The sequence below is a fragment of the Brachypodium distachyon genome, chromosome 3, assembly GCF_000005505.3.
Source record: "Brachypodium distachyon strain Bd21 chromosome 3, Brachypodium_distachyon_v3.0, whole genome shotgun sequence".
Classification (NCBI taxonomy): Eukaryota; Viridiplantae; Streptophyta; class Magnoliopsida; order Poales; family Poaceae; genus Brachypodium; species Brachypodium distachyon.
The window spans coordinates 43,334,083-43,351,536 of record NC_016133.3 but is presented as its reverse complement, the minus strand read 5'-3'; the positions used below and the strand labels follow the sequence as shown (position 1 = coordinate 43,351,536).

The following is a 17,454-nucleotide window of genomic DNA, read 5'->3' as shown; positions in this document are numbered from 1 at the left end:
CATTTTGGTCCAATTTTCGTGGAACTTTCCAATGACTCGTATGTTACGCTTTTCAAATGCAAGTGTAAATTGAATTTTTAGCTGAGCTTGGTTTGGAAGTCTTGAAATAATTTACATTCATTTGTGTTGAATTCGAGATGAAACTTCCAAATTATATCTTGGTGTTGCCATAAAACTAAGTTACATGTATCATTCCTGTTGGAACATGAAAACTTACGGCACTAAAATGAAAGGTGGATAGGGAGTATGTCTTTTTAACCACTTTCACATCCATATTTAACATTTTTAAGTGTATTATGAAACCATATATTCAAGCCTGATGAACATAATCAGATTGGATTGTATAGAATGTGTTTTTCAGTTCAGCAATTTGCAAACAATACCAGGTCATATCCTCACGACAAACATAACAAAATCTTTCAACCACGCTAAAATAGATTGATGAAAACAAATTGCCTATAGTGCAACATCTAAAAAATGAAGTGTATTTGCACCCATATTTGTTATCCGAATAGTGAACAGTGTGTTATTCCAGCAGTAAATAGAGCACATTTTGTCTTATCATTAGCAAATTTTGGAGAAAGTATAATATCCATGCAACCGGAATAGTGATTTTTGCGATTCAAATTCATAACACTTTGTTCTCACGCACTGGCTATTCAAACTGCAAGAAATAGTTTTTTTTTCCCACAAAGGAGTATTATAACTTGCAAATTTTTACAAAGGAGATTATATATACCTCATCACAACATCTTCTATGGTCTCATGCGGCCAGTGTAAGTTGCAACTGACATTTGAACTGGTCAGGTATCCATTTCTGATCTCAACGGCATGAAAGATAGTGGGCGACTATATCAGAAATCAATGAATTGATCTTACGGACTGCGTCGTGCCACGACACTAGGATACAGGATTTGGAAGGCGATGAGAACTCCCTATTTTTATTTGGTACAAACCTGAAGTTAGTACTACAAAATGTCGTGATCTCTACAGTACAATGCTCTAGCTGGAGATAATGGTGCTAGATTCACACCAGGTGTGGTCTAAACAATCTATAGCGGCGTTTTACATTGAAGCGGCTTGCTCACAGCTCTCTGTAGAAGCTGCCGACGTAGCCTCTTCGTCACCAAAGTTTGGAGCCTTGGGAATTAGACCAAGGATCTTGAACATCGCCTGGTCCGCGTCAAAGTCGTTGTTCGCGGTTGTCAGGAGTTTTTCACCAGCGAAGATCGAGTTGGCCCCAGCAAGGAAACAAAGCGCTTGCTCTGGCATGGAGAACCGTACTCGCCCAGCTGAAAGTCTCACCATTGCCTTCGGCATCACTATCCGAGCACTGGCAATCATGCGGATCATTTCCCATATCTCTACAGGCTGATGTTGCACATTAGTTAGAAAAAACAATTAGTACAAAAGAAGTCGGCATTATAATCTGCATATAGTCTATTTTACAAATAGCTTCCAGGATGTGAACCTACAGAAAATAATCAACAGTATGGCATACCTTCTGATCCTGAAGGGGTGTTCCTTTGACAGCAATCAGTGCGTTGATAGGAACGCTCTCTGGGTGTGTGGGCAGAGTGGCCAGTGTATGCAACAAGCCTACACGGTCTTCTTCCGCTTCTCCAAGACCAATAATTCCACCTGCAAACAGGAAATGGTGCATCAAGTTATACATTTTACAGGACAAATAAGAAGTTATAGATCCACAAAATGGAAGGTAGAAGTATCAGTGATTAACGCAATCACCTGAGCAGACACTTATTCCAGCTTCACGGACATGCTGAAGAGTCTGCAATCTATCATCGTATGATCTTGTGGTGATAATGTTCGGATAATATTCTCTTGATGTATCTAGGTTATGGTTATATGCTGTAAGTCCAGCCGTCTTGAGTTGTTCAGCTTGTTGTTTCTCTAGCATGCCCAGGGTGCAACAGACCTCCATGCCCATACCTCTGCAAATATTATCCAACGCATGGTACTAACATGTTAAAATAAAGTTATGACAAAAAGAAAAACTGCATTTGTCCTAATATATTATCATACTCTAGTTTCAAAATACAAATTAGATAAACTAACGATTATACGTCATCAACCTAGAAGATAATGCACACCTGTGACCAGATATGTATACACACTAATTCTATCCTGTTAGATTTTCAATAAGTACCTTATGTCCTTGACATATTCAAGAATCTGGTTGAAATTTGTTTTCCTGCCGATGGTCTCTCTCCATGCGGCTCCCATGCAAAATCGGGTGCTCCCAGCCTCTTTTGCCTGAGATAACAGGTCACAAGAAGGGAAGATAATTAAGCATGTATGCTGAGATGAGAATACAGCCTAAGGTTTTATGAACCATAAACTGAAATCCAGAGTCACCAAAGAAATAGGCATATCCAGCCTCTTCACTTTCCCGGGCAACTGTTACACAAACAGTACCTTTTTTGCTGCTTCTAAGACCGCATCTTTCTTCATTAATCTGTCAGCCTTCAATCCAGTATCGTATCTTGAGGACTGAGGGCAGTATGAACAATCTTCACTGCACCCACCAGTTTTTATTGAAAGAAGTGTGCACTGCTGCACTTCTCTAAATTTATGAACATTCCTATGGACCTGAGCCTACAAAAGATGAAAGTATTATCTGGTTAAATGAGAAGACAAGGTTACTGTCTGTACAGGGAGGAAATCCTTGATGTGAATTTCCAGATTATAGACTCTAACTAAATGCTAATTTCCAGATTATAGACTCTAACTAAATGCTCTTGAGGGCAGTACCTTCCTACTAACACTACAGCTTACCAAGTGAACAGATTACCCTTATAATAAAATTATCAACATGAAAACTCGACATATGAAATCCATATGAACACGCTACAGTTTCTTGAGAAGACATTATGCATTACTTCAATTCTTCTCTAGAAATTAAGCTCTAGAAATTCTGAAATTGTAGACAATGTGAAATTTGTCACCTGCCAATGGCTCCAATATCAAAACCTTATAAAATGGTAATTAGTATGATGCTTTGTGTCAATCACCACTTTTTGACAGTTCAACAATCATGACTGAATAAAAAATATCCTATGTTAATATCAAAAGGCCCTAAAGTTGACACATAGTCAATAACCAGGAATCTCCACCACTAAAAGGCCCTAAAGTGACAAAGTTGATCCTAATTGCCACCATGCGGACTCAGCAAAGAAATTTCGGTGGCAGATTGATATTATATAACCACTAATTCCAAGCGGTGTTAGCTGGAAATGGATGCGGGGTGTTAAACACATGGGCTAGTGGATGCTAGACAACGTTATCAGATTATTCGATAGGAACAAAGAGAACCTATCTGCATAATCTTGTCTAATCCAAGATTACCAATCATAGAGCGCCACTACTTCCCGCAGCCCCCCAAAAGGCAATAACCACTGTCCCCTGCAAGCAAATTAATCCCAAATGCGCCACACTGTCACCCGCAACATGGATATCTATGGACACACTACATCCCAATCTGGCAATCTCCCCTCACTGGCCACCGCAAAAGGTCCAGCAATTCTCAGAAAAAAGGTATCCCAATTGCAGCTGCTGCGTTGCTTGTCTCCACAGTCCAAAGCTCGCATGCAGAGTAAGATGCAATCTTGGCACCGAATCTAGCAGAGCTTAGACCGCCACACTCAGGAGCCTCCGCCATTAACTACCAACTCGAGAGCAGGGCGGGGGGCGGGAGAGAGAGAAGGAAGCCAGGAGGCGTGCGTACCCCGTGGAAGAGGAGGTCGAGGAGCGGGGAGTCGTAGATGGCCTGGATCTCGGGCCGGGTCCAATCATTCCTGGGCCCGTCACGTACCGCCCGCTCCGCCGCCTCCGCCGCCGCAGAGAACGGCGCCGCCGCGGAAGCCATCGGCGCGAGCCGGAGGCGGAGGCTGCTGCGCGCGAGCAGCATCATGGCTTTTGTCGGTCGGCCTGGCCGGCGGGCGCCGGGACGGAGCCTGGGCTGGGCGAGCGATACGGCCGAGGCAGGGCAGCAGAGTTTGTTGGGCAGCAGCAGAGCGTGCGGTTTTGCGGTGCTTTGCTAAAAAACGGGTTTTTTCAGGTTAGATAAACGGGGCTGTACTATATAGCCACTGCAATGCCAAAACGGAGTCGAGTTCAGATTAATTTCTGATGAGGGTTCTGAAAGGATACTTGTGAGTACTAAAAATTTGACAAAATTCATCAGCAACACAGGTGCCAGTACCAGGACTCCTGGCATTTTATAAGCACAAATTAACTCAAAGAATGAAGAAGGTACTATTATTAACAGCTGAGAGCCAAGTATGAACAATCCAATTACAAGGTGAAAGGATGCCACAAGTGCTGCCTGAAGAACAGAACAGACAAAAAAACTGGAAACACAAGGACAGGAATGTAGAAGGACAGGAGATAAATGAATTAACCGTCTCGCCATTTCCTTTACACATGAGTCTCCCGTTGCGGTCGTTTGTTTAGGCATCCAGAGGTGTAGGTTGCTGCTGCTGTGGTTTATTTACAAGGAGGGGGGACAATGCCTTGACTACGATGCTCATGCTGGGTCTGAACTCCGATTCGTATTGCACGCAGAGAGCCGCCACTGCCGCGAGCTGCATCACAATAGCAAAGAAGACAACTGCTGATCGCTTCGCGTTTCACAAATTTAGTCCAAGGCCACAATGAACACAGATTTCGCCTAGTAAATCATTGTGACATGGAGAATATAGTAGGCAACATATGCTCATATTTTGATATATATTAAGATGCTTCATGTGCTCGTTCAAACAAAAATGCTTCATGTGTAGATATACGCCGAGGGGAGGGGGCAGGGGCGAAGATATACCTTGGCAACTCCTTTTGGTGGGTACTCTCCATTTAATCTTGGATCAACACATTGTGTCACCTTGTCCTCACCAAGTCTTGGGGTTGCCTGGTTTGAATATAAAATAACACTAATGATAACCTTGTACTAGAATATCAGCGCGGCAGTTGAACTACTGTGCATGTTCAAGGCCATGGGCGTAGTCTTGAACAGACAAATTAAATCTATAGACTACAAAGTAGATCAGACTAGCTCGATTGGTAATTCGCCTTCGAGGGAAGCATCTTGTTCATACCCATGTAACAAGACTCTGCTGGCCCCTTGGCATTGTATGATCTACCGGTTTCCTTCCAGTTAGGAGCTCCAAGAGAACAACCCCAAAGCTATATACATCACTTTTTTGAGTCAGCTGGCCAGTCATGGCATACCTGCATTGCATAAGGTATCTCTTATATGATAGATAGAATCAGATGAGAACAAACACAGAATTCTAATTATTCATCTGGTGCTACTCATATCAGGTTTAACTTGTACATGCATCTACGAATGCAGAAGCCGGGGGTAATAAAGCTTCTATTTTCTTAAAAATAATCAGGTTTAAGTATTTAAAAGCTAATAATTAGAAGGAACTTCAGTTATCAATTCGATTATAGGTTTTGTCTGCACTCAGTCAATAGTTTTGCATAAACAGAAAAAAAAAATACCGTTACCATGCCTTCTTACAGCACATATCAGGCAAATTGCCAAGACCAGTCAAATAACTACGAACAGAGTGTAGAGACATGAGTCAAATAATTACTCAGGAGCATGGTATCCAAAGGTTCCAAGGACACGCGTAGAATGTAGACGAGCAGCCATATCTGGAGATTGATTTGAAAGATTGAAGTCTGCAATTTTAGCTTTGTAGTCTTCAAATAAAAGAACATTGCTAGACCGTATGTCTCGATGCACTACAGAAGGCTGGACCTTCTCATGAAGATACTCAAGCCCCTTTGCAGCATCAACAACAATTTTGATCCTTTGCATCCAGTCAAGAGCTGGGCCAGGCTGTGCACCTGCAACACCTTTTCTTCCTGTTGAATAGACAAAAGTGCAAAAAGGATTTGCACGCTCTCATATATGTCTGGTTTCAATGACAAGATTTTTTGTTAACTCACTATGTGTTCGCTAGATAAATACCATGCAAAATATCATGTAGAGAGCCCATCGTGGCAAATTCATAGGCCAATAAGCGTTGATCTCCCTCCAGGCAGTACCCAAGCATGTCCACAAAATTATCATGTTTTAGTCTTGAGATAACGGAGACCTATACCGAAAGAATAGGAAAATTCCAATAATAATAATTGGTCAGTGTTATTTGTAAACAACTTAAGATTATTAGTAAGATCACAATTTTTGCACATAGCAATGTGTACTGAGCAACCATACCTGTGCTATAAATTCATTGTCAGGCTCAGGGTCTGCTGAAGTATCTAGCTTTTTCACGGCCACATGTTTCCCATTCTCTAGTACAGCATAATATACTCTTCCATACGAACCTTCACCAACCAAAGCTTTAGACCCAAAATCGTCCGTCTTTTCTTTCAGTTCGGCAAATGATAATTCAGGTACTTCAATGGGTAGAGGTGTTTTCCCATGATCACCATCTGGAGTAAAACCATTACCTGAGAGCCACGCATTGAAAATGAATATGATCTCAGTAGCAGAAGCATGGAACATAGAGAAATATAGAGATAAATATTTTTGGATCAATAATATAGAGAGAAATCTCAGTGCAGAAAAGATTAATTGATAATAGTTCAACCAGCAAAAACCATGACAAATCAGTGCTGTTCAACTGTACAAGACACTCGAAAACCTTGCATAAGCCAATTCTCTGTTCTAGACTTCTAGTCCTCACAAGACTGTTATATTGTTCACCAGAAAGGCCAGTCTAATTGGTAGTTATGCATAGCTCTAAGCCTCCAATTTGTACTTGAAACTTCAATTTAATGACTGAATAGAATAATACTAGAAGGAACTTGGACCTTATGACAGTACACCTTGCTTGTTTCGATCAACTATCTGCTATATGCATCTAGGCTCTAGCAATGTACTATGTACTCAACATTTCAGTAGCTGTTGACATAGTGTACTATTTTTAGGCTATATTGCATTATATGATAATTGGCTTTCCATTATAATGGTACGAAAGAAATAAAGTTGGAATTAATCAATGATCAATAACTCCAAATATAATTTCTAAGTGAGGCAAGTAATGTCCATTGTATTGGGAATGCCACTCAACCTGATTCAAGTTATATAAACCAGCAGTGCGAAGTTAAGCGCAGCGCAGGGTGAAATTAAACTCATTCTTCATGTCCGGAAACACGACCTTCCAACAAACGTACCATTTGCCTTTTCAGGACTGTTGACAAACCCGTCCCCATGTTCGTGGTATGGTGTGTCGACGTGAGCACAGCAGAACCACCGACGCATGATGACCTGCCGATCGAATTCTCCTTTTGCTTACTTCTTCTCACCCTCAAGGGCAGCCCTATGTTGTGAACAGAAATGATCAGGCTAACACTGGCAATTCAAACACAAGTACACAACACTCATGAGATAAAGAGAGAGAAAACATAAAATAAACTTTTTAAAATGTTAATGTAGGGTTGCGTGGTATGAACTATCCATCTATCTACATGGTAACATAGCCTTTCATCACTGGAAAAAAGACCAGACTTCACAAACAAACTAATTGTACAGTCCCCTCTTTGTTTTCCCGAAATCAAGAAACTACATACACCAAATTAATTACAGAAGCAACAAGCCTCGGACCCTAAGACGACATTGGCATTCGGCAGAGATGTCCGGAGCAACCAGACGAAGAAAAAGAATCGATCGAGTCAGTGAGACCTCAAATCAGCTGAGCGCGGCGGCGACGGGGAAGGGAGGATCGGACGGAGGCGTGCGGCGGGGCGTGGGGGGCTCGGAGAGTCCCGGAGAGAGGGAGGAGAAGGAAGAGACCTGAGCTTAGCTGGGGACGGCGGCGAGGAAGGAGGCAAAGAGAGAGGAGGACTCAGGACTCCCTAGCTGGCGGCGATGATGGATGGCGAGCTCCGGTTTCTTTAACAAAAAGAAAAAAGAAACAGATCTTTTCTTCCCCCTCCTACTCTCTCTGTATCCTGCTGGCTGTCGCCGGTCGCTGCCGATTTTATTCGCTGCCTTTTCCAGCTCGACCTCGCCCCGCCGCCCCGGATTGAATTTTCGATAACGTGTTTGGTGATGATTATTGATGAGTGGATTAAATAATGGATCCATCATTGTGGTCGGCTCGCTGTGAAGGGCTTTGGATTTGGTCGCGTGGCAGTTGTTGTTGATGCTGATTCTGGAGCCGGCCAGGTCGTACAATCAGCTCCAAGACAAAAACAAAAACGAAAAATTAGTGTTCCATAAGAAGGCTCATATAATTTTTTTTTCTAGTTACTCCTCGTTGATTATCCATCCCAACTTACAACCAGTTTTACTGATTTATTCTTAAATCAACATGTTGGGTATATGCTAGAAAGGAGACTCGGGTCTTGGTTTAATTGCACAAATTTATATGAATTATTTTTCGAGTGCGGACCTCTACTCCTCGGAATGGATTTTCAAAATTAATTGCTCGTCGACAGCGATATCTAAATGTTTATGTACATGTCTATATTGTCACACATCTTCTTAAAAAAGAAAAAAACTAACGATACGTTTTTATTAGGTTAATTTTGAATTCGAAAGGAGTTTAGTAATGAGTTGTAACGCGGAGACGGTCGACCCCCCACGATATACTCCCCCCGTCTCAACCACAGGATGCTGTGTGGGGATCTGTGAAAGCACTGAGTGGAAATGGTTTTTGGTATGTTTTGCTTTATACCGAATTAATGTGTCAAATCCTAGGCTATCAGCAGTAATACTACACGTACAGGCAACTTACGGACTGTTACGGGCTGAGTAGGAAAAAAAAATCCTACGTGGCATTGAAGTAAAACTAAAATGAAAAAACTAAATAAAAAGGCAGTTACGCTAATTACACCGCCTCCTTCGTGGGATGAGAACTGCCGGGCACTGCCTGGTGCCGCTGCCTACGACCAGCAACTTGCAGCTCGTGTGCTCCTCCAGCCGTCCAACAGCTCTCGTAGTCTCGTGTGCCGCCGCCTGCAGTCCAGGCATCCTGCAGCTCGCCGCTGCCGCTGCCTGCGACCAACAACTTGCAGCTCGCCGAGGCTACCGATGAGCAGCTCGCCGCGGCTGCCGCCTACGACCAACGGCTTGCCGCCTGCGTACAAGATCTCGGCGCGACGCCGCCTGCGACCAAGACTTCGCCCCGCTGCGCCATCGTCGACAAGAGGCGTTCACTCCGTCGCCGGGAGATGGAATTGGAGATTTCACACCGTGTGACAGTTTTTTCCTTTCTTTTTTGCTTTTTTCTCTCACCGTGCGGTTTTAATTCTCCGCTGGAGCCACGTCAGCGCGTAGTGTTTCCGTAACTCATCGCATCCGTAGGAGTAGCGTTCCCCAGGCTATCAGGACATGGGGTACTGTTTAGATGTGACCGGATGGTAGGGCTCTGCCTTGGCCCCTGCGGCCTTGTCCATGTGAGCCACCGAAGGGGTGAGAGAAAGAGAGACCGAGCCAATTAAAAAGATCTTCAGTTCTTCTTCCTCATGCTCGCGGCCGGTTCCAGTTTTTGAAATCTGTAATTTCTCAATTGGCGGAGTTTGGTGACCTCTGAAAATTATACGATCGGCTCGCGTAATGGATGAACCCGCAAGGTACTGCTTATACTTTTGTTCCTGAGAACTGTTTCTACTTGTTTCGCTTCTACCTCCTCTGAATTGAATCCGTGGAAGTTCCAGTTAGTTCTTTGTCTGCATGCAGCGCTGCTCCGCCTGCTCCATGCGCTAACAGGAACGCAGGACGAAGAAATTGAGGAAGCGATGTACCACAATGTGCTGACGAAGCTTCGGTTGAAGAGTGGCTTCCATCGACATCGAAAGAGAGCGGGCCATCTGTGTCTTCTCGAAGGTTAGATTTCATAATGTACTCCTGCTTCTATAGTCTTGTATTAAGGTACGTATGCAAAGTATGTAAAGAATTTCAAAATTTTCTGATTTGTTTTCGGTGCTTGCGTATAAGGAATGCCATAACCTTATGGCCGCATTATATTCAGGGGCGGAGCCAGGGGAGCGAGCAGGGGTCCCCCCCCCCAATGCATCGCCCCCCCCCCCCCCCACCCTACCACAGATTTCCACGGTGCATACGCTGGTACTAATGAGCTTAAGGTGCTAAACTAATGAGCGTAAGGTGCTAATGGCCGGAACTAATTAAGTAGCTAACCCAATACATACCCAGAAAAAGGCCCAAGAAAAAGAAAAAAAGCCCACAAGTGCCCACTACGGCTGATTACGTGAGAATCGGGCAATCGGCAGCAGCAGGGCATCCGGCCGGTACGTGATCGATCTGTTCCCTGCCGTCACCAGTTCTCTTCCTCTGTTCTTCTTCATCTCCAGACGACGGACGACTAGACCAGACACTGCAGCTTGGGAGACGATCGATTGATCGAGTCGCCGGAGGCCGGAGCCGGACGCACGTACAGGTAAGTAACTTGCTCGTTCTTTAATTATCTAGATGATTAGGCAATCAACTAATCATCAATTCATCAACAAATATTCCTATTATTAATAGATGAAGAGGAAGAATCAGGGGTCTGGAAAGACGCCATCAATATCATGTTCGTACAAACCAGTACCAGTTGCTTCAAATTCAAGCTCTAGTATTCTTGCTGTTTAGAATATTGTAGTATCATCTGAAGAGGAAAACGCAAACCCATCTGAGGAAGAGCATCCATCTGTAGATCATAACTCAACTGATAATCCAATTGATATGCAAACTGATGATCAGAATATTGTAGCATCCGTGGAAGTTTCAGAACAGGCTAGAGTAGGAAGTACAGCATATGAACGGGATCCGGGTAAACGCCAACAGATTTGGGAACTCCCTCTGGATAAGCAAGAAGAAGCGCGCCGATTTTATATTTCAGAGGGCCCTTTCAGCCATACATGGCCAATTATCCGTATAATGAACATCGTCGTCGATTCCAATATAGCTATTTCACTAATTTTCCTTGGCTAGAGTATTCACTTGTTAAACATCATGCATATTGCCTGCCTTGTTTCCTCTTCACAAGAAAGCCAAATGGTAGATGTGGCTCGGATACATTCACAGTTGATGGATTTTCGAACTGGAAGAAGGTGAATGCTGGAAAAAATTGTGCTTTCTTAACTCACATGGGCAAAGATTCAAACTCTGCTCATAACTTTTCGGTTCGATCGTTTCATAGTCTGAAAAATAGTATGACTCATATCGACAAGGCGATTGTACAAGCATCTGCAAAAATGATTGGAAATGCAAGGCAAAGGCTTAAAGTTACAATTGATTCCATCAGGTAAGAAATATATTTTTCATTCTTGTACTGTCCAACGTTACAGCTTCATATGTTGTAGTATAAATCTATAACAAGGTACTAATAGCCTGTTCTTTTATGATTTCACTAGGTGGTTAACATTCCAAGCTTGTGCTTTTAGAGGCCATGATGAATCTCCGGGATCCATAAATCAGGGTAATTTTCTTGAATTGATAAAGTTATTGGCTTTGTATAACAAGGAGGTGAATGAGGTTGTCCTACAAAATGCTCCACGCAATGCTAAGTACACATCTGGAGAGGTTCAACAAGAAATTCTTCAGTTACTATCTCGTAGAGTGCAGAAAAATATTATAGAAGAAATTGGTACTAGCAAGTTCTGTATAATGGTGGACGAAGCTCGAGATGAATCCAAAAAAGACCAGATGGCATTGGTCATTCGATTTGTTAACAAGGAAGGGTTTATAAAGGAGCGGTTCCTCGATGTTATTCATGTAAAAAACACGGTTGCATCGACTCTGAAGGATGCAATTTGTGCTGTCCTTGTCGATAATAATCTGAATGTGCAAGATATCAGAGGACAAGGATACGACGGGGCAAGCAACATGAGAGGGGAATGGAATGGACTGAAGGCTCTTATTCTGAACGAGTGCCCTTATGCATATTATGTCCATTGCATGGCTCATCAGTTACAGTTGGCTCTTGTTGCAGCATCAAGAGAAGTGCCTGATTTGCACAATTTTTTTCAGCATGCAAATTTCATCATAAATGTGGTTAGTGCGTCGTCTAAACGCAATGATGAGTTACTTGCAAAACAAGCTATTGAGATTGCACGTGAAATTGAATTGGGAGAGCTCGATACAGGCAAAGGGGCAAATCAAATAGGCTCTTTACAGAGAACAGGGGACACTAGATGGAGCTCTCACTTCAAGTCAATTCACAGCTTGCGAAAGATGTTTGGTGCTACAATTGCAGTCCTAAGGAGTATAGCAACGGATCATTCCGTCTCACAATATTCTAGAGGAGATGCTGCAGGAGCCCTAAAGATAATCATCTCTTTTGATTTTGTTTTTATTCTGCACCTCATGGAGAAAATTATGAAGATAACAGATGTCTTGTGTCAAATACTCCAAAAGAAATCTGTTGACATATTGAATGCATTAAATTCTGTCTCAAACACCAAGGCGCTTATTGGTAAGCTAAGGAAAGATGGTTGGGAACCTCTTATGGAGGAGGTTAAATCTTTTTGTCTGAAGCATGAGATTGATATCCCAGATTTGAACAACAAGTATGTCTCTTTAATTCCCCCTGTCTTCTATTGCATTCTATTTATCGTACACTTTCTCATATTTTTATACAATACGACTTGCAGGTATGTTGATGTGACTAAGTCTCGGAAAAAACATGATAACACAACAACACTCCACCACTATAAAGTAGATGTGTTCCACGTTGCCATAGATCAACAAGTGGTGGAGCTCAATAATCGATTTGGTGTTCAAAGTACAGAGCTTCTGACACTGTGTGCATCCTTGGATCCAAGACTTGACTCTTTTGACATATCAAATATATGTTCTTTGGTGGAAAAGTTTTATCCGGCTGATTTTTCTACCCAAGAACGAGCTCAACTGGAGTCTCAGCTGCCACATTTCCAATTGGATGTCTGCAACCATCCGGAACTAAAATGCGTGCCTTCACTTGCTGATTTGACAGTTGGTCTAGCTAAAACAGGTAAATTTGATGCATACTCGATGGTTGATAGGTTATTGTGCTTGGTCATAACTCTACCAGTGTCAACCGCAACCACCGAGCGAGCTTTTTCAGCTATGAAACTGATCAAGACGCGTCTTCGAAATAAAATGGGAGATAACTTTCTTCGACACTACATGATCGTCTATATTGGGAAGGAATTAGCTAGAAAAGTCACCTCCGATAAGATCATTGACTTGTTCGATGAGCTTGGTAGTCGTAGAGTTAAATTTAAGCTCATAGAAATTTAGTTTCTTTTGTTCTTGCACACATTTGTTGCTATACTTTCTATCGATATACTACATTGAGACTCTTTATATTGAGACTTTATATATTGGTATTTTTATCTATACTTTGTGTTTTCAGTTTTTCGCCCCCCTCATATTCAAATCCTGGCTCCGCCCCTGACTATATTCTATCACAACTCTTAGTACATTGTTTAGATTAATGTAATGGATGGTACTGGCACATAAGACATTTTGTTGGCTTGCTGTATTGATGTACTGTACTTAAATTAGTATTAGTACTTGGCCATTAGTTGAGTACTTTGACATAAGTAATTGCAGCAGGCAATGAAACTTTTGTTGTTACATTGATTTTTGGTAGGTAATCTCACAAGTTGACATGAAAATAGTATAATGGTTGATGTACTTACCTAATCAGTTGCATTCTTAATACACAAGAATACTATGGCACTAGTACTTAAATTTGTTGGCAAAAGTACTTGATGTATACAAGTTGTGTTTCATATAGTTATTATAAGAGTGGGAAAATATTATCCACTTTGTTTTCCCTCCAACTTATCATTACAGGTACCTATGTTTCCAACATACATGTTTTTGTTGTTCCAGTCATCTTCTGAATGTAGTGCTATTGTGTGAAGGGGTAACCATCAGTCTGGAAGTACCAATTTGTACTGAATATGATTTCATATGTACTGTACTTTTAATTGCCAGGTATATCTTCTTCATAGGAATATTATCAGAAGTTTTGAGCCCTGATTGATAACAAAAGTTTGTTCTGAAGGTGAGTTGCACAATCTCGATACTACGAATGAGCCTGAGGCTCCTATCTTTGACAAGACACCTCAATGTGCGTAATTGTACTGATCGAATGTAGTTTATAAGTTTGGTACCTTGTGTGTATTGAGGTTTTGTTGTGAACTATGTAGGCCTCACAAAAGTTTTTATTAACTTTGCTGAGAACAGCAGTGATAAGAAGATAGCAGCGGGGCGAACCTGATGGAGCCATAGGAGAGAAAGATGCATCAGGTTAGGAGTTTGTGACTCGATAATGTGCAATTCATGTGTACTGTACTTCTGAATTCAATTAATTTCGTTAATTTGTATCATTCATGCAGAATCTTCGGTTGAGGCCTTAGGGGTGAAGGTGTACCAGAGAAGGAAGTTGTCTAGGAAAATATACAACATAGTACTTAAAAAGGCCGAAGAAGGTACTGCTGCCCTGCTAAGTGAAGGAGGAAGTACTTTTTAGAAGAAAGGCCAAGATCATATATTCTTCATGCATAATGTGTGCAGGAATGTCTTTAAGTTAAGCAGAGTTAAGAATGGATGTTGCGAAACTGAGGCCGAGATCTTATTTTGTTGTAATGATGGTACTATATGGCAGTTCAGTACTTTGGCTAAATTGTGAACTGTAATGAAGTCAGTGTGCACTTTAATTGTTCGTCCGAGGTCCATAATGTGTCATACATTTGTATGGATGTTATTTCAAATGCCCTTTGAGAACTATATGATTGTTCGATAATTAGCATAAGTTGTGTTCTTCCCATATGGAGTATAATTATTCACAGAACCTGGTTTCATTTGAATTTATGTACTTGCATTGTAAGTTGTCTCAAATTATAATGTTGCGGAACAAATATAACAATATGCTTCCTAGTACAGGAAGTACTTTCATCTGTGTACTATATTGAGACAGATGCAGTCAGTGGTGAGGAACCAAAATGAAGTTCCTATGTACCTATTTGTACTCAAATAATTAATAGGAATAACTGATTTTGGAACCCTATTTTGAAAAACTGGCACTTATACAAGTACAAGTACTCATACTACTCATATCAGTGATTATATGATAAATCTGAAGTACATTTATTGTTCTAATAGGATCAAGAACAAAGCCGAAGTACATGATGTGGCACATAAATTATATATGTGAATGCATAGCCAGTTTGGTGAAGAAGAAGTGTAAGGTACTAGGTTTGAGCACCCTTACAAGTGGGCCACATGATTGGTACAGAAGTAATCTATAAGCATTTCCAAAGATAATGGAGTAAACAAGCAGTACCTAAGAAGTACTTAGAGTGCAATGGGTACCGTAAATACTTTCCCAATGAGAATCAATAAAGTTCAAATAATGATGGTACCCTTATTGAAGCACATTTTGTTAGTAAAGTAATCTATAACCATTTGGAAAGAAGTGTGGACCGGCTGATCCATTAGAACTGATGATGTACAATGGGTACCATATTAAAGCAATCTCACAAAGAGGTTCGATTAATTTGAAATGATGATGCAGCCCGTATTAAATCGGTTACAATACATTATATTACAAAAGTAACATATAACCTTGTGCGAAACAAGATGCGATGGACTAAACAACCAATACCTAGCAAGTACACTGGGTACCTTAAATAATATCACAATGAGAATCAATTATTAGTATGGTGTACCCATACCAAAGCAATAATCTGATGGTGACAGTGAAATAATTCCAAGTTATGTATCAGGAGGTCTCTGTTCTACTACTTATTAGCAGAGTAAACAAATTGAATGTACCAGTACAAAGGGTACATGAAGTAATGTTCTAAATGAAATAAAAGTATATAGATGTTGTACATACAAGAACAATGGACAAAGTAGAGGTACATGAAGAGTTGTTGAGTGGAATGAAATTCGCGTACCTTGGAAGACTCGTCTATGGCGTTGGATAATATTTGGGAGTAATAATAATTTTCGATGATTAGCATTTTGTGGTAGGACAAAAGTATTCCTTTCAACCAAATTAATCATCACAACAGATCGCTAATCACGACAGCACAAATCAGTAGAACAGCACACCGCCTCGATCCAACGTAGTGGGCCTGGCCCGCCCGATGCAGTGAGCAGAGCAGGAGGCAGCGGACGGGTGCGATCTGCAACGGCAGGCAGCGCGGGCTGCTTAATTAGCAGCGGTGTTGGGCGGCTCCGTGGTGCGGATGGTGGACAGATTTCTTCATGCAATAGACATACCTGCAAAGAGAAACCAACAGCCATGTCGTAGATGACGCAGAGCCTGCCATGGAGACGCAGATGACGGGGAGTAGCCAGAGAAGACGAAATGGCCGGTCGTCCAGGTCGAGAGAATCCAGACGATTCACAAGAAATCAAACTACATGAATGAAGGAAATCAAACCTAAGGATACCGGTACGTGGGATCCAACAGGTCAAGATGAACGAGAGGTACAGAAGAAAGAGAAGAAGGTACAGAACAACTGGTCATGGAAACGAAAGTAGAACGAACTGGTACATTGAGGGTACCGACGGAGAACCGAGAGAAATCACGGAAAAACATCAGAGCAGATTCGAAGAACAGAACGAGAGTAAGAATCGAACGCAAGAACCAGGAAGAAGAACGGAGAGCAAGAGGAGGAAAGAGCAGGGAAGAGTACAAATGTCTTGACCCACTACGGTGTAGCAAGTACAGGGCGGACTGACACTCTGGTGGGCCATCAGACGGGACATGACGGGTCTGTGCAAACGCAGGCCTACGAAATTAGTCAAATCATAGTTCCAACCTGCTTAACCACGCCATTTATTCGGACCGATCGATCAGAGGAAGAGCAGCATCGCACGGCACGCACGATGGGGGTAGATAGTGCGGAGATTACCGAGAGGTTTGGCTGATGAGTTGCCAAAGAAAAGGACTTACATTTTTTTGGAGGGGAGAAAAGGATTTACAATTTTTTTTGAGAATCAGAAAAGGATTTACAAAGACATGGTAGTACTACCGTCCAGCGCCAGGCCCAATAAGCTGTGTCTACTGTCTGTCATGTTGCTCGGTGAGAGATACTAGGAGCTACGGCCCACGGAACCAAAGATATCTTCGGCCACCACCGACGAGAAAATTGGGCAAATCTGTCTTCGGGTATAGTGGGCCAGGAAGAACTGCTTCAAACTTTTTTCCAAAAGAGTTTTGGAAGTGTTTCTGTTTTAACAAAATTTGGTTCCTTTCTGAAAGTTCGGACAAAGCGCGGTCCTGAATTAAATTCTAATCAAATCTACACAAACTCATATGGAAAAAAATCTACACAAACACAGAAGGCTTGAGGCACCAGCTACTTGTTCCAGCTCTAGACAGAGAAAAAAAAAACAAGATGAAAATACGGGTCATGTGTCTATGCAATGCATTTTTTTAATTCCTTTTTCCACTTTTCAGGAACGCCATT

At 41.9% G+C, this 17,454-nt stretch overlaps 3 protein-coding genes across 20 annotated transcripts; 1 reads left to right on the top strand and 2 right to left on the bottom strand.

Annotated features, from left to right (window-relative positions):
* Positions 1–851: 851 nt before the first annotated feature.
* Positions 852–4,108, bottom strand: LOC100827697 (biotin synthase, mitochondrial). The gene is made up of 6 exons (XM_003574806.4): positions 3,746–4,108; positions 2,437–2,616; positions 2,168–2,274; positions 1,747–1,952; positions 1,502–1,641; positions 852–1,371 (listed from the first exon to the last, which is right to left on the bottom strand). The coding sequence occupies exons 1-6, from the start codon at positions 3,929–3,931 to the stop codon at positions 1,066–1,068; spliced, it is 1,125 nt and encodes a 374-aa protein (XP_003574854.1). The 5' UTR covers positions 3,932–4,108; the 3' UTR covers positions 852–1,065.
* Positions 4,109–4,256: 148 nt separating this feature from the next.
* Positions 4,257–9,012, bottom strand: LOC100828007 (PTI1-like tyrosine-protein kinase 3). 4 transcript variants are annotated; one of them, XM_024460689.1, is made up of 8 exons: positions 8,869–9,012; positions 7,207–7,352; positions 6,245–6,480; positions 5,996–6,122; positions 5,616–5,889; positions 5,112–5,244; positions 4,838–4,924; positions 4,257–4,604 (listed from the first exon to the last, which is right to left on the bottom strand). In XM_024460689.1, the coding sequence occupies exons 2-8, from the start codon at positions 7,292–7,294 to the stop codon at positions 4,470–4,472; spliced, it is 1,080 nt and encodes a 359-aa protein (XP_024316457.1). In that variant the 5' UTR covers positions 7,295–7,352; positions 8,869–9,012; the 3' UTR covers positions 4,257–4,469. The 4 variants fall into 4 exon arrangements, with proteins under 4 accessions (XP_024316457.1, XP_014756458.1, XP_014756456.1 ...); XM_014900972.2 differs by lacking the exon at positions 8,869–9,012 and adding an exon at positions 7,637–8,705; XM_014900970.2 differs by lacking the exon at positions 8,869–9,012 and adding an exon at positions 7,715–8,705.
* Positions 9,013–9,378: 366 nt separating this feature from the next.
* LOC100821827 (zinc finger MYM-type protein 1-like) lies at positions 9,379–14,780 on the top strand. Of its 15 annotated transcripts, XR_002964581.1 has the most exons (8): positions 9,379–9,609; positions 9,716–9,862; positions 10,348–10,433; positions 10,523–11,282; positions 11,392–12,546; positions 12,631–14,099; positions 14,216–14,278; positions 14,368–14,774. XR_002964581.1 is itself a non-coding variant. In XM_024460686.1 (6 exons), the coding sequence occupies exons 1-5, from the start codon at positions 10,897–10,899 to the stop codon at positions 14,247–14,249; spliced, it is 2,037 nt and encodes a 678-aa protein (XP_024316454.1). In that variant the 5' UTR covers positions 10,073–10,896; the 3' UTR covers positions 14,250–14,278; positions 14,368–14,780. The 15 variants fall into 15 exon arrangements, 3 of the variants coding, with proteins under 3 accessions (XP_024316454.1, XP_024316456.1, XP_024316455.1); XM_024460686.1 differs by lacking the exons at positions 9,379–9,609; positions 9,716–9,862 and having other exon boundaries at positions 10,073–11,282; positions 12,631–12,989; positions 14,034–14,099; positions 14,179–14,278; positions 14,368–14,780; XR_001406965.2 differs by lacking the exons at positions 9,379–9,609; positions 9,716–9,862 and having other exon boundaries at positions 10,074–11,282; positions 12,631–12,989; positions 13,964–14,033; positions 14,219–14,278; positions 14,368–14,780.
* The last annotated feature ends 2,674 nt before the right edge of the window (positions 14,781–17,454 follow it).

Coding starts and splice junctions, on each gene's coding strand:
- LOC100821827 (XM_024460686.1), top strand. CDS start 10,897: ATGGCCAATTATCCGTATAATGAACATCGTCGTCGATTCCAATATAGC. Junction 12,547..12,630: donor ATCCCAGATTTGAACAACAA/GTATGTCTCTTT, acceptor TACGACTTGCAG/GTATGTTGATGTGACTAAGT. Junction 12,990..14,033: donor AGTTGGTCTAGCTAAAACAG/GTAAATTTGATG, acceptor TTTGTTCTGAAG/GTGAGTTGCACAATCTCGAT.
- LOC100828007 (XM_024460689.1), bottom strand. CDS start 7,294: ATGCGTCGGTGGTTCTGCTGTGCTCACGTCGACACACCATACCACGAA. Junction 6,481..7,206: donor CAGTCCTGAAAAGGCAAATG/GTACGTTTGTTG, acceptor CGTGGCTCTCAG/GTAATGGTTTTACTCCAGAT. Junction 4,925..5,111: donor AGCAGAGTCTTGTTACATGG/GTATGAACAAGA, acceptor TATTCAAACCAG/GCAACCCCAAGACTTGGTGA.
- LOC100827697 (XM_003574806.4), bottom strand. CDS start 3,931: ATGATGCTGCTCGCGCGCAGCAGCCTCCGCCTCCGGCTCGCGCCGATG. Junction 2,617..3,745: donor TCGACCTCCTCTTCCACGGG/GTACGCACGCCT, acceptor CATCTTTTGTAG/GCTCAGGTCCATAGGAATGT. Junction 1,953..2,167: donor GAATATGTCAAGGACATAAG/GTACTTATTGAA, acceptor TAATATTTGCAG/AGGTATGGGCATGGAGGTCT.